Consider the following 13,518-nt stretch of genomic DNA (forward strand, 5'->3'; position numbering starts at 1 on the left):
CCCCTACTTCTACTACTTCTATAGCTCCCCCCCCCCCAACACACATACGTCCTCACCAGAGTCATTATGGAGATACGATGCCAGTGCTGGAAGCAGACATGAGTCGCCCAACATCTCAACCAGCTCCTCTGATGCATCAGTGGGTGTGGCATCAGTATGACCTTTGATCTCCAAGTACTCGGCCAGGATGGTGAAACAGAGAGCAATATATTTCTCCTCCAATTTCTTCTTAGCAAGGGTAGCCTCAATATCCCAGTTGGACGTGGTGGAGCCTGTACCAAACCCAGTTCCCTTGGCCCAGTAATGGCTGTCGTCGTGGGAGACAACCTTCTTGTTCCTCTGGGACCTGCAGAGGAGAAGGACTAGGACAGACGGCAGATATGTTACCATGGAGATAGCTTTACTCCACACATACAGCAACAGTGTGTTATAATTTAAATCATCAACTTACATGTACATGGAACTTGAAGCAATAGTTACATATGTGTAAGCATCCATGCATTATATACTACATGTAGCTGTCCTCACTTGCTTTGCTCCTCCCCCTGTGACTCCTTTCCCACCTCCCTACGAGGGCTGTAGCGGCCCATGAAGGCCATGCATCGAACCACGGTACTGACCACTCCTACTTCAAGGGCACACAGCCTCAAGACATTGCCCTCTTCTGTGTTGCTAGGAAACTGCTTAAGGGCCTCAAGGAATATTAAGTAGGGGAGGAAGGCAATCTCCTCAAGCGAACGATTTGATAGTGGCTCTGGAAAGGGTAAAAAATATTGTACTGTACATGTAAGGTATGTGTACAATGGATGTCTGTTTACAGCATATGAAAAGGATTCTGTACATTTTCTACAACGCTCTCTTTTCCCCCTTTGGGATCCGACTACGTATACAGTGCTTCACACATTCTATGTAGTACTACATCATTACCTTTGATTTTTGCTTTGAGCAGCAGTCTTAGTAGGACGAGGGTGACTGAAGGGTTTTCCTTCAGCAGATCGCCATAGCAACTAATCCTTAGACAGAGGCCAAGCATGAACACAGAGTGTGCTGGCAGCATGGAGGGCAGATCCAGGAACACCTGCAATGAGTAAAATACAGTGGTCATTCGTTGTTATTTTGTTTGCACTTAATTACTGTAAATTAAGCTATGTAAACATGTTTATAAAAGGTGAGGGGACTCAGATACACTAGCTGTGCAAGATAAGCTAGTGTATGGTGAACACCATTGTTCAAATTCACCTGGGATGGTCTCTTGCTCTCTGTGTTCCAAGATTGGGGCCAGTGGTAATGGTAGAGGGCAGGCAGGCATTGGGCAAGAGCTGACAGGCCTTTTTCCGATAGAAAGCTCTCCAGGAGGTCCTGACTTGAGTCTGTGAGGGCAGTGGAAACAGTTTTGATTGAACGCTGCTCAGAGTCGGACTCCAGAACCAAGACTATAGGAACAGTGCTTTCGAGGCAAATGCCGTCGCGAGCATCGAGTAATTTAAAGGCAACAGTAGACTGCGAATCAGACGGCACTGAAGTAATCAGACTATGGTCTTTGATTTTGAAGTTGCTCAGTTTCAAATCTCTGCTTGGTTCTACGGGTGGTTTAAGAGGTTTGGTCACTTTCTGGACGGCTCGTCGTCTTAGGAGCGTAAGTGGAGCTATCTGTGCTGGTTTGACCTCCACGTCCTTGTTAAATATTGCCTCAAGGCTTTTGATGCTCACAGCACGGGGTAGCTCGAGGTAGTAATGGTGAGAGCCAACTCCAAATGAGGGGTGGAAGTTGATTGCGTCGTGGCAGAGGGAAAGAGAGGGTGTGGTTTTGAGGTTGGATGCTTTACATATTAGAACCAACGGAATGGACTCATGACAGAGAATTAGCTCAGTCAATATTTTATGTAGAAATGGAGTGAGAATGCAATCCTCAAGTGGAGTAGTTTTATCTGTCTTGTTTCCAGACTCAGAATCAGAATCAGACGTTTTGGTAGAAGAATCAAAGTCAAAACCTCCCCTCAGGGAGTTACAGAACAGCTGAACAAAGAGAGACTTGTTAGCAGCATGATTGTGCACACAGGCGGAAAAGAATTCGCACACAACGTCCTGCAAGAAAGCAAGATTGACGGCAGATACGCTGCTACAAGCACCAGAACAGAAAAAAGCGAATATCGAGGCCCAAATCCTTCTGTTGTCTTGGTTACCGACCCAATCCTTTGCTGGAGTCCAATTTCGAACAAAATCAGTCAAAAACGCGAGGTACATGCTCACCCTTTTCATCTTCTCTTGGACTTCATCTTTCTCCCTACTTTCATCGGGTATTTCTGCCGAGCCAGCATTAACAACAGAGCTTAGCAACCAATCAAATCCTTCCAAGAGTTGTGACATAACAAGGGACGAGAATTTGGACACCAGTAGCGTATTCGTAGCAACGGAAGATTGCGATGCTTTCGCCAAAGTTTGCAGAAGGTTTTGTAATGGCAGTCCCTGATTAAGAGCTTCTTGGCAGCGAGAGAGGATGAGCGTGTACAGTGGGGGGTGGGCGTTACATAGAGCACAGAGGAGAGAGTTGAGAGGTGACATGAGCGGGTGACCAACCTCAGTTGAGAAAGCAAACTCAGCAAGAGACCTACAAGTAAAATGTATATAATTATATTAAAGTATAAATAATTATCATAATCATGCACCGATGTACCGCCTCGAATGATTAATTACATACGAACAGTCAGTAATAATACAATGCATGTACATACGGTAACATGCAGGTCATGTACACGTACATGTACATGCATGTGCATGTATCAGTTCATGCACTCCCGATCAGATACAAGGATGTTAAGTATAGGTTATTACTCGTGTAAGAGGAATGTACAGCTAATACAACTCGAGCCTGAGTGGCCAATATCAACTTTATCCATATTGACGATATCAGGTATGTACTGTATTTACTCCACTCCTTTGATATCGAGCAAATATGATATAATAAATTATACACTGTACATGTACAGACGCTTGTAGGTAAATTAGAAACACAAGGATAGAATAACATATATAGCATTGAAGTACGTTTTAGTTTCCTACACAGGTCTCTCAAAGGAGAAAGGGGATACCCTCATATAATTAGGAGGCATGGGCGGCAATAATAATACTATAACACTGTGTAAACTAATAACTCCATACCCTCACCTGAAATCCTCCTCGCTGTAGCACCTCGTCTCCCCCCAAACAGCACTACTGAGCGCACGGACCAGGGTGGGCGTGGCTTGATGAGATGTGGGCGCAGTCAAGGGAGACACTTGGTTAGAGAGCAGTCGAATAGCCATGTCTAGTCTGCAGAGGAATATACGCATTGTACAAGAAAATATAGTGGAGGTGTAATGCACGTACATGTACATGTACAGCAGCTTAAATTCATACAGCATTATACTTTCGAGGGAAACCGCAAGACTTTGACGTGCATATTTACGCCAAATAGAAAGGAAATTAGAGAATTTAGACAAAAATTATAGGCCCTCATGCAAAGTTAGTGTCGACGACTGGCTTGAACTCATGCAGCATAACCTCACATGCTGTTCCCCACCTTTGCTTGCTGCTGTCAGTAGTAGGTCGACACAGACTCAATACCAGCTCCATGGCAACCGGTGACACGCTGGTCTGGCATCCCACACTGTAAGCTTGCTGAGTTGTGGTCCGGCTGCTAGAGTGCCCCAAGAGATACTTGATAATATCATCCCCAAACTCTGGGGAGTCAGCTGACAGCATGACGAGGACAGACTGCAGCTGGGAACTGGACTGGCGACTGGGAGGGGGAATGGGATGGAGGGAGTTAGAGACAGATCACAGGATAGCGTATACGGACGGACAACCGTGGATATAACCAAGCAATAGATATAACCAAGCAATAGATATAGTAACTTTTACCAAAATAGATACGTCAACTGTACAGTGTTACAAATTTCAATACACTCAGCGCCCACAGCACTGACAGACTGTACCTGAGAGTATGGTGGTTGCTAAGCAGTGAGAGACAGCTGGGCAGGAAGCTGGGGACAGTGGAACATACGCTTATAAGAGCCTCTCTTGTAAGCTCAGACACTGTCATCCACTGCTCCAGAATGTTCAGCCAGCCAGCACTGTGTGTGTGGAGGGGGGGGGGGCGTACATGATACATGTAGGTATTTAGGGGGGTAATTATTCACTAATGAAACCGCTAAGGTTTTTTTTATATAATATATATACATGCATGTACATGTAACTACAACGCACTACAAGTACACAGTAGCGTTGTGGTATTAACAGACTATTGCACACCATCAGCTCACCTCTGCTCATCTCTCCTATTCTTTACATAGCCACCTGCTCCTCTCACATTTTCTTTGCCTTCCTCCTCATCCCCACTCCCGTAGGCCAGTCCCAACAAGTGCATGTGCGACAATGCCAGGCTATTGGACGCAAACGGCCTACCCAGGTACACTACCACCTCTTGAGCAATCTGTGGTTGTTGAAACTCGATTTTGATATTAGAAAGACCGCTTGTTTGTATGGGCGGGGTTATGGGAAGAGCGTTACCCACCCCTCCTTGAGAAGAGACCTTCAAGAAGACAGAGGAGGGTCCACTTTGTGTTAGCCCTGTCGGCTGAAACAGTTGCACGCAGTGTAAGAGAACTGGGAATGGTAGAGTGATGTTGAGCACCAGCCAATGTTCGGAAGAGTTGAAAGTGTGATGGAGAGTGCTTGACCGAGATGGACCTGATGTCGTCAGCTCTGTCGCTAGGGTACGATCGGGTTTACAGCAAATCGAAGCAAAAGGGAGAAAATTGACTAGTTTGCTAGTTTCGGAGAACAGTTTAAGCCTCTTTTTTGTTCCAATAACACTGACACTGTGAGTTTTCAAACCGCCAGTGTAAGGTGACTTACAACTCATGACTAAGCATTCAATAATCAACTTCCCACCCCCGCCTCGAATAAAATTCACTAGTTTGTGAGAATCTCCCTGCTTGACAAAATCGGACATTAGACGGGAAATCAGATTTCTGAACAGTATGGAGATGTTTGATCTACCAGGAGTTGCACTCAACACTTGAAGGATGGGCTGAAAAAAGTATGAATTATCTCTGCAATGGCCAATTAGAAAATGGAAGAAATTCGTAAAAAGATCGTGACTCAGGTTACATTTTTTGTCATTGCTTTCGGTGGGAAGTGAGTTTAGCAGTTTGAAAAGTTTGGTTAGAAGCTGTGTGTCTTTGAACAACAGTACAAGCAGTGGGAACTCGGTAACCAGCTGCAGCACATCCTCAAAAGAAGAAGGTTCATCCTCAATGCTGGCACAGCTAGCGTCAGTGTGGAAAGTATTCCGACAGTACTCATGTAATGGGAGCAAAGCTTCATCGGGTATTGAAACAGACAAAATGTCTCTCAGAAACTGGATGAACTTCGGAGTGAGGTTGGCCGTGTCGTGAGTGTTATCACGTGACAACTGGACCCACTTGACCTCCGGCTGAGCAGAGCCAGGGTAACGATTGTATCGTTTCCTATCATCATCCATCTCGTTTCCAAACACCCGAACACCTGCCGTGTGTGTGGGAGGATGGGTGGTTTTAGTTTTTAGTAAAGAACTGACACGTTAACTACAGTACAGTGGGTGCATGTGCACGACTACAAAGTGATATAATTATGGAATGATCAGTTAGAGCCCTAGCTCACCATCCAATTAGGGTATACTTTAATTTTTTTTTTATTGTTGCATACATGTACATGCATGTACTGCGCCTATACACTGACTCACCTGGAGAGTCTGTCTTCTCCAACAGCCAGGGCAGCCAGTCGACCATGACCAAACACAGCTGGTGGACCAGTCCCACCGTCTGATAACATGTGTTGGAAGGATTCTTCCACCAACTGGACAAGTTAGCGGGCTCCCCCAGGACGGAGAGCAGCGTGTGAAGCAGAGGGGACTCCAGGAGGGACTTGTCACTGCAGTAGGGGGCACACAATAGTGCACATGCATGGCATAGTATCATAGAACCAAAGACTATACATGTAATCAGTGGAGCTGAGAAAAGATTCATTTTTCCACTAAACAAAAAGTACGTGTACATATAGCAACATACATTGTTAGCACTAGGGTTACCCGTAACAAAATAAACTTGCCTACGACTGTAAGCTATAACATAAGAATATACAAATACAAACTTACCCATCCTGTAGTTGAATCAAAATATCCAAGAGGAAATTGGATCCATGCCACATTCCATCATTTTGCCGATTTCGGAATGGAATAGAGCACACACACCTAAGAAAGGCTTCGACAATCTCCTTGTCAATGTCTTGAGCAGTGAAAGGGATGGAGAGCATTTTTAGCAACACTTGTCTGAACTTCACCTGTACACGAGGGTCCCTCTCCCACCACCTCCTAGGCGCACGAATGACCAGCTCTATGAGAGAGGTGTGCATTAGACAGATACTCAGTTGCCACAGTTTTGAGGATTTGGAGGAGGTGCCAATCAAAGAATCTAGCAGCATGATGAAAACTACGTTTGAAGATAGGGGTGGAACAAAATCTTTGTTGATGGGAAAGAAAAATCTTTCTTCGCCACTTCCAACATTTTTGAACACTGTCTTTTCTGCAGGGAACAAGGAGCTAAGTTCTTCCCAGAACTGGAGCGTGGCCACAAGGTCAATGTTAGAATGGGGCTCTCTAGCTTGTTCCAAAAGATGTTCAATTGAATTCAGCAAAAACGTCATTGTTTTCTCGAATGGATACTTTCTTGGTGGCAGTATTTCTCCCACCACACGTGGTGTGAGTGTCGTGCTCCCTCGGGGCCTAGCGTTGATGAGAGAGGACAGAATGGACTCATAGACCACCTGAGAAAAAGCTTGCAGCTGTAACTCAGGAGACAGCTGACAGGAACACAATAGTCTGGTTTCCACGGTGTTAGAGATGATAAATGACATATACAACAATGACTGTTGCCTCTGTTCTGTATTGTTGGTTGGAATTTCCAATTTGGTAACTGCTGCAGTCTTCACAGTCTTAACAGCACGGCGACTTGCAAGCTTTTTACGTATAATTTCTAACTTTGATAGTTTTAATTTTCTTTCTTTACTGTCTGAAACCTTCTTCTCATCAGTACTTCTTACATCAATGAGAGGGTTAGAGTAGGTGGAGTCTTGAGGCTGTTCTGTAGCTACATCAGCAGCTGGCTGCGTGTCCTTCATGTTGTCTAGCAGTTCTAACAGCTCTTTTGCAGCTTGTTGTGGGTCGATGTCTTTGTCACCACTGTCTTCTTGTTCGAGTTCGTGTGCAGCCGTTGCCTCATTTAGCAGTGAGTCTAAACTAATCAATTCATGACTTAACGAATCTGTTTCTAAAATTGTCGAAGAGCCTACATCAACTGATACTTCGCTAACAACAACAGAGCCTGAGGCTTCGTTAGATTCGTTATCTTGATCCAATATTTCAGTCACTTTTACTTTTTTCGATACAAGACGGTCTTTTGGATCGGTTGTTTGCTTGGTCGTTCCCGTTTCTCTCTTAGTGTGCTCGTAATGTTTGATTTCTCCATGGTGTAATGCGTTCATGAGCATACACTGCAGAGCCCTCTTCCCCCACTCGACTTGGTTGCGAGGACTGAACGACTGACAGGTGAGGACCATGAGGTGGTGTAGCTGTTGCTGGGAGACCAGAGTACGAACACCGAAGAAGGTACGAGAGTGGGCCAGTAATAGGGAGAACAACTGCAAGGGATGGACGACAAATCGTGTCAACTAGTGGGTGTACATACATACATGAATTCAAATACGAATGTACCGTTTAAATCCATAGAGCGAAAATAGACACTCAAATAAATCGTAACTGAAGCAGATGAATAACACACAGCACAGAATTGCATACATGTGTTATTTTGATACATGCGTACCGTTACAAATTTCATGGGGTGAAGTAAAGTACCTTGCAGGTGACAGGCACCAGGTTCCACTCTCCCTCGTTGGCCAGAGCCAGTGCATACCCCAGCAGGCCCTTGGCCACTCTCTGACAGAGCTCTGACGATAGGAAGGTGAGGAGGGGAGATGATGACTGCGTCTCTGTTGGCTTAGCAGGGGGTCGTTTCTTCGCCCCCATGGAGGGTGTGCCTAGGACGGGGGGCTTCAGGGGTGTGACACGGTACTCTCTGTAGTCCTGTGGAGTGAGGCACAGCTGCAGTAATTGAGCATAATTATGTTGTTCTCCCTTAATTAAAACACTGCTGTTTATTACACGTAAGAGTGCATTGTGCAGGGCACAAGTAAAGTTTGTACACTCTTCAATTTGCACTTGCATGTACTTTGCATAGTGACACATGTACACAATGTACACGAGGTTAGGGTACCAAGTTTTAAAAGTAAAGGTTAGTAGACTACCATTTAATTCACACTGTACAGTGTAGTTATACTAAAGTACACAAAACATACATGTACAGCCATGTGACGTGCATGCGACAAAAGTGTACATGTCTAGCTCGATCCACTCACTTTCTTGAGAGCCTCAGACTCGGCCATAAGCTTCACCTTCTGCTCCCCAGTAGCACTCCTTATCTCAGTCCTCAACCGGGACAGCTGGAGCCGAATCGTCATCTTCTTGTCCTGAATCTCATTGACAGCTGCCCTACTCCGTTCCCATGCCATTGAGTTGTCAGGGGGAGGGGTTATCATTAATGGCGATGGTTGGAAGAGGTTTGGATGGCTTTTACTCGTTGTCTTTAGCGTAAGAGACGAAAGAATGTGTGAGAGGAGCAACACAAGCCACTGTAGTAAGGTGTTGTCTCGACCTGGATGATCATGACTTCCCTGGAGGGTGTTGCTGAGCTGAGTTAAGAGACTGGTGAGGACGTTGGTACAATCGTACGTCCGCTGACTCAGCGCTGACAACTGTAGGAGAGCCCTGCAAAAACAACACACAAAACCTTAATTATATGTGCACATGTACAGTACATGTGTGATGCGTGTGATAGAGAGGCAATGTCGTATAGCACCAAAATTCCAAAAACCCTCTACACTAAACATAAAGTAAGCGACCGATCATATTTCAGTATTAGCCCCCCTCCCCTCCCCTCGCCCAAATTTGGTACTACCGTATAGCGGGTAATTTTCGGGGGACAAAATATTCGTGGTTGAGCAGTATTTAGCCATTTCATGGATATTATTTTCGTGGTTGCTGCTTGCACTGCAGGTAAAGGTAGGCAAGGTCGCTTCATTTGTGGGTAAAATATTCGTGGTCAAACCTTCAACTGCGAAAACCACGAATATTTTGTCCCACGAAAATTACCCTCTCTAGGGTATCAGGTCACCTATTACAAGTGAAATTTACTCATTATCTACATTGTCTGCCTAGCAATGGTAATGGTAGGGTAAAGATGTGGTTGTAATAAGCAACGAAGAGCTACAAATCGCTCAATTGAAAGAGCAAATAATAAATCAGACTCCGGGCTAACCAATAGAAGTATGCATAGAACATCTAACACCTCACCTGTCCTGGTTGAAGACAGCTGTGTGCGAGTCACTGAGCAGATTTACGGCTGTCTTGGTGACAAAATGGCCCCACCATGGCTGAGACCCACACAGCTGGATGAGAAATGCACACGCTCGTGCATGTGACTTGGGGGTGCCGTGAACACACAGCGTAGAGAATAACATGGAGCAGTCATCCTCGGAGAGAATCTGTTGCGTTTCTAACGTCTCTTGCGAGAGTTCACCACTCTTTTGTTTGAGGCCAGACGAGGGCTGTTTATTGAGAGTGAGTAGAGTGTCTATGGTACAGCCAATCAGTTTGATCAGTTTGCTAGCAGATAAAGTGGACATATCCCCACTACTGGCCAGCTGCTCGACGCTGAGTTGTCCATCGTAAGTACAGTTCTCTTGCCACTTTCTCCAGTTTCGTAGTCTAGCCAGCTGCACTTGTGCCCTGAAGCACTGTTTGTAATGGTGGTTCACTTCGTCCTCGTATTGTTCAGTCATGCCTGTACTAGAGGCGGAGCTTCTTTGAGAAAAGGCCAAAAGTGCTGAGATCAGCTTTTCCCGTGAGGTGTGGTATTGAGAGAGAATGGATTCTTCGAGAGAGAACAGCTGGATGGGTGAGGGGGGGCTAGGTGGGATGGGACGACCGTAGAACGTGCCGATGAACACTTGAGCTTTGTCTCGAGACAAACCAAGTCTTCCTATGAATGTAACCTGCAAGTAGGGCAGATAATAGTTAACTTAGGCAAAACACCAAACACTAGGGTGTCAGTTAAACGATTAAATGTGACAACAAAATAATTTGCACTATACAGTAGGGATCACCAATTCACCAAATTTCCATAATCAATGCACGCCAAAATAATATTTTTTTATTCAAATACATGTATTATGTTCGTTGTACCATTTGTAATAGATACATTTGTTTTGTTTGTACACACCTTGATAAACCGGCAGATAGGAGGAGGGTAGATGTTCCCTAGCATGAGTGACTTGTGTGACAGCTCTGATGAGTGGGCGACCCTCACAGCCTCACTTTCTCCACCATCACCGCTCCACACATCCACACACACGGATGACATGACCGGCGAAGACTGGATACAGAGATCAGTTAGCTCTACTTCACACGGTCCCAGCTCTAGAGTGGCCGCATACGAAACTCCAGACTTGATTGATTCGATGTGCATTATCAGTTCCCTTGGTGATATTGATATATCAGTTACAGAAGACGGTAGGCGAGTCATACTTGATCGATCTTGATTTGAATTGTCCATTGAAACTTTGTCTGGTTTCTTGCGAGGAACACTGTCAGTGGGGAAACAGTAGCCGCTAGTTTTTGTGAGTGATGTCATGGGAACGGAAGAGGTGGTGGCATCGACTCGTGATTTCCTAACACTTTGCAAGCTGGCTGCCTTCACGGCGGCATTACCAGTGACCCTCAGGCAAGAGTACTCGAGTGGGAGTGTCTCAAGGAGTCCCCTCTGGGAGTACAAGAGGAAAGAGCCGTGTTTGAATGTCGGGTACTCTTCAATCACTTTCTGTTCACTCTGCTCTTTGCAATCCATCAGTAGCTGCAACTCAGAATCGTATATTGTGTTCCCATTATTCACCACTACTCGTGTCTCGATCTGATGATCTTTACCCATTGAGGCGGCGAATATGGGTGGGTGCTGCATATGAGGCATTTGTGGCAATACGAGATTTGGCATGATGTTGTACACGCTCTCATAAGTAAACTCGAAGTTAGGGTCGTCCAAAGCTGCTTGTGGCATTGGTGTTGGAATGCTAGGAATGCTAGGGGGCAATATTGGTGCAGGTTTGGGCGTTGTTTTGACCGTTACGGTGGTAGCACTCTTCTGCGAGTAGGAGAGGAAGATGTCGAACAGATCAGGCTCAAAAATGGACAGGTCTCGCTTGAAACTGCAAGGGGGCACATAGCTTGATAAACCCACACACACAGTAAACTACACGTTAACACACTGGGCACAAAACTAAGGTAGCACACCAACTTTGCCCCAACTCAATTATTCTAGGTTACCGTTACCCATTGTATCTACATGGATTAGGAGAACTCTACTCCCGCCATCTATCGAAAATAACATATTGATCTATAGTACAAGTCCGAGTACAATAGTTAAAAAAGAGCATGTATGGTTCTCGAAAATCAAATTTAAAACAGCAGTGTTCGGGCTAATTCTAAAGCGTATACCACACAATACATATGAATTCCTCTTCTACATAATTATCCATCTCATTATTACGCCGCCTACATGTTGTACTTACTATGTCTGCAGCAGCTGTGCAGGAAGAGTGTTCCTAGTCTGTAGCTCTCTGCTCAGTCCCACCAATATACCTACACACTCACGCATCACCCTCTCATGACAGCTGGCGTTTGTCACTATGGCAATGACACGGAACAACCAGTGGACACAGGCTGCCGAGGGGAACAGGGGTACAAGGGGGAGGAGACTCAGCAAGGATTGGGACACAACCTCTCGAAATTTTTCCACCCACATACCTTCCTCACCAGCCCTGTGGGGACAAAATCATTATGAACCATGCACGTAACATTCATAACGTTTTGCTCTTTGTCGATCTCTACTACACGTGACATAACATAAGGAAAACACTTGTACGTGCACACACAATCAGTATGAGCTTTGGTAGGTGTGGCGCTTCTTACACAACCCATGCTAACACAATACATTAACATGGTTACCTGTAGAGAGTTACGAGGAGGCGGGCGGCCTTGTGTGAGAGGGTGCGGTCTCCCCTAGCAAAGCACGCATGTAGCAAGGACGTCAGGAAAACAGAGAGGGAGTTCACCAGCAAAGAGTAACCTTCACTGAAAGGGGATGGATCAACGGAATAATTTAACATCCAAAAAAGATTGTTACTGTATATCTTCTAATTTATCGGACACTTCTAATTACCCCGGACACTCTTTTGGGCAATTTTCGTTGTTCTAATACAACGGACACTCCAGTGCTTTAATATTACATTTGTTCTAAATATCCGGACAATACCCTTGAAAAGTTGATAGACGGCAAAAGACTTAGAGTGGTACAGTTAGATAGCTTTGAGAGCTAGTTTTAGATAGCTAGTGCAACTATTCAGTCGCACACTGTTCTATTAAACTTAGCTAGCTCGCATGCAGCTGCTTGCTTGTTCTAATTATTCCGGACACTTTGCATGCTGTATAAAAATCTGTTCCAATTATACCCGGACAATTTCCAAAATAATTATTTTTGCTGTCCGATAAACTAGAAGATATACGGTAGTTATCCATAAAATCCCATCCAAAATTCAGATACTACATGTAGTAATTTAGAGTATCGGCACAAGACTGAAAATGGCATTCTGCACGTTATTTTTAACAGACATGCAAAGGTACTGACTCAAGCGTAGAGAGGTTTTCAATGGTATCCCACGCATGCGTACAAATGTTGATATTGCACCTGTTAGGAGTGTTGCAATGCAGGCATGCTATCCAACAGAGGAGATCGAGTACTTGAGTTACTACTCTTTTACTAAGCAAGTCGGCTGCTTCGAGAGGTCGTTCCCCCTCTTTGACCACACCCCCACAAGCAATGATGGCCAACTTTGTCATGAAGAGGGGGTCACACACAAGCAGGGGGAGGAGTTTTGGGGACATTAAAGGGCCAAGGTCAGTGAGGGGTCGAGAGGACTTGTGGAGGGTGACAGAGAGTGTTGCCTGGGTGAGGTAACAGACATGTGTGTGTGTGTGATAATTATGATTAAAGTAGGGATGTGAGTTTCCAAGTAAGTACATGTACATGCATGTAGAGACGGAGCACATGTACGTACATGCATGTAGAGACGGAGCACATGTACGTATCATACCCAAAAGTCACTACAATGTAATGCACTGTAATTATAAGTCACACTTGTGACTCTTTAGACTGATTGCGGAGATGAAGGGATGCTTTCTGTTCATGTTACATGTACATCTGTTTGTGTCTTAAACAACTTTAATTATATGTCTATGGGGTATCAATCCAACGTAACAGCCCACCCCCTCCCAGG

At 45.0% G+C, this 13,518-nt stretch overlaps 1 protein-coding gene across 3 annotated transcripts in view; it reads right to left on the bottom strand.

Annotated features, from left to right (window-relative positions):
* The window catches only part of LOC135348753 (baculoviral IAP repeat-containing protein 6-like), a 28,811-nt gene that overhangs the window by 9,231 nt on the left and 6,062 nt on the right, over positions 1-13,518 (bottom strand). For 2 of the 3 annotated variants that reach the window (XM_064547065.1, XM_064547063.1), the window contains exons 11-27: positions 12,930-13,186; positions 12,191-12,316; positions 11,755-12,003; positions 10,413-11,391; positions 9,485-10,185; positions 8,491-8,899; positions 7,931-8,176; positions 6,176-7,716; positions 5,765-5,952; positions 4,302-5,547; positions 3,975-4,112; positions 3,560-3,778; positions 3,166-3,309; positions 1,240-2,608; positions 928-1,078; positions 529-754; positions 57-346 (exon numbers count right to left, since the gene is read on the bottom strand). In XM_064547065.1, coding sequence (XP_064403135.1) covers positions 57-346; positions 529-754; positions 928-1,078; positions 1,240-2,608; positions 3,166-3,309; positions 3,560-3,778; positions 3,975-4,112; positions 4,302-5,547; positions 5,765-5,952; positions 6,176-7,716; positions 7,931-8,176; positions 8,491-8,899; positions 9,485-10,185; positions 10,413-11,391; positions 11,755-12,003; positions 12,191-12,316; positions 12,930-13,186 — 8,479 coding nt within the window. The remainder of the gene's footprint in view (positions 1-56; positions 347-528; positions 755-927; positions 1,079-1,239; positions 2,609-3,165; positions 3,310-3,559; positions 3,779-3,974; positions 4,113-4,301; positions 5,548-5,764; positions 5,953-6,175; positions 7,717-7,930; positions 8,177-8,490; positions 8,900-9,484; positions 10,186-10,412; positions 11,392-11,754; positions 12,004-12,190; positions 12,317-12,929; positions 13,187-13,518) is intronic. The other variant, XM_064547064.1, reaches the window with a different exon arrangement.

This window comes from Halichondria panicea, chromosome 15 (genome assembly GCF_963675165.1).
Source record: "Halichondria panicea chromosome 15, odHalPani1.1, whole genome shotgun sequence".
In the NCBI taxonomy this organism is placed as follows: domain Eukaryota; kingdom Metazoa; phylum Porifera; class Demospongiae; order Suberitida; family Halichondriidae; genus Halichondria; species Halichondria panicea.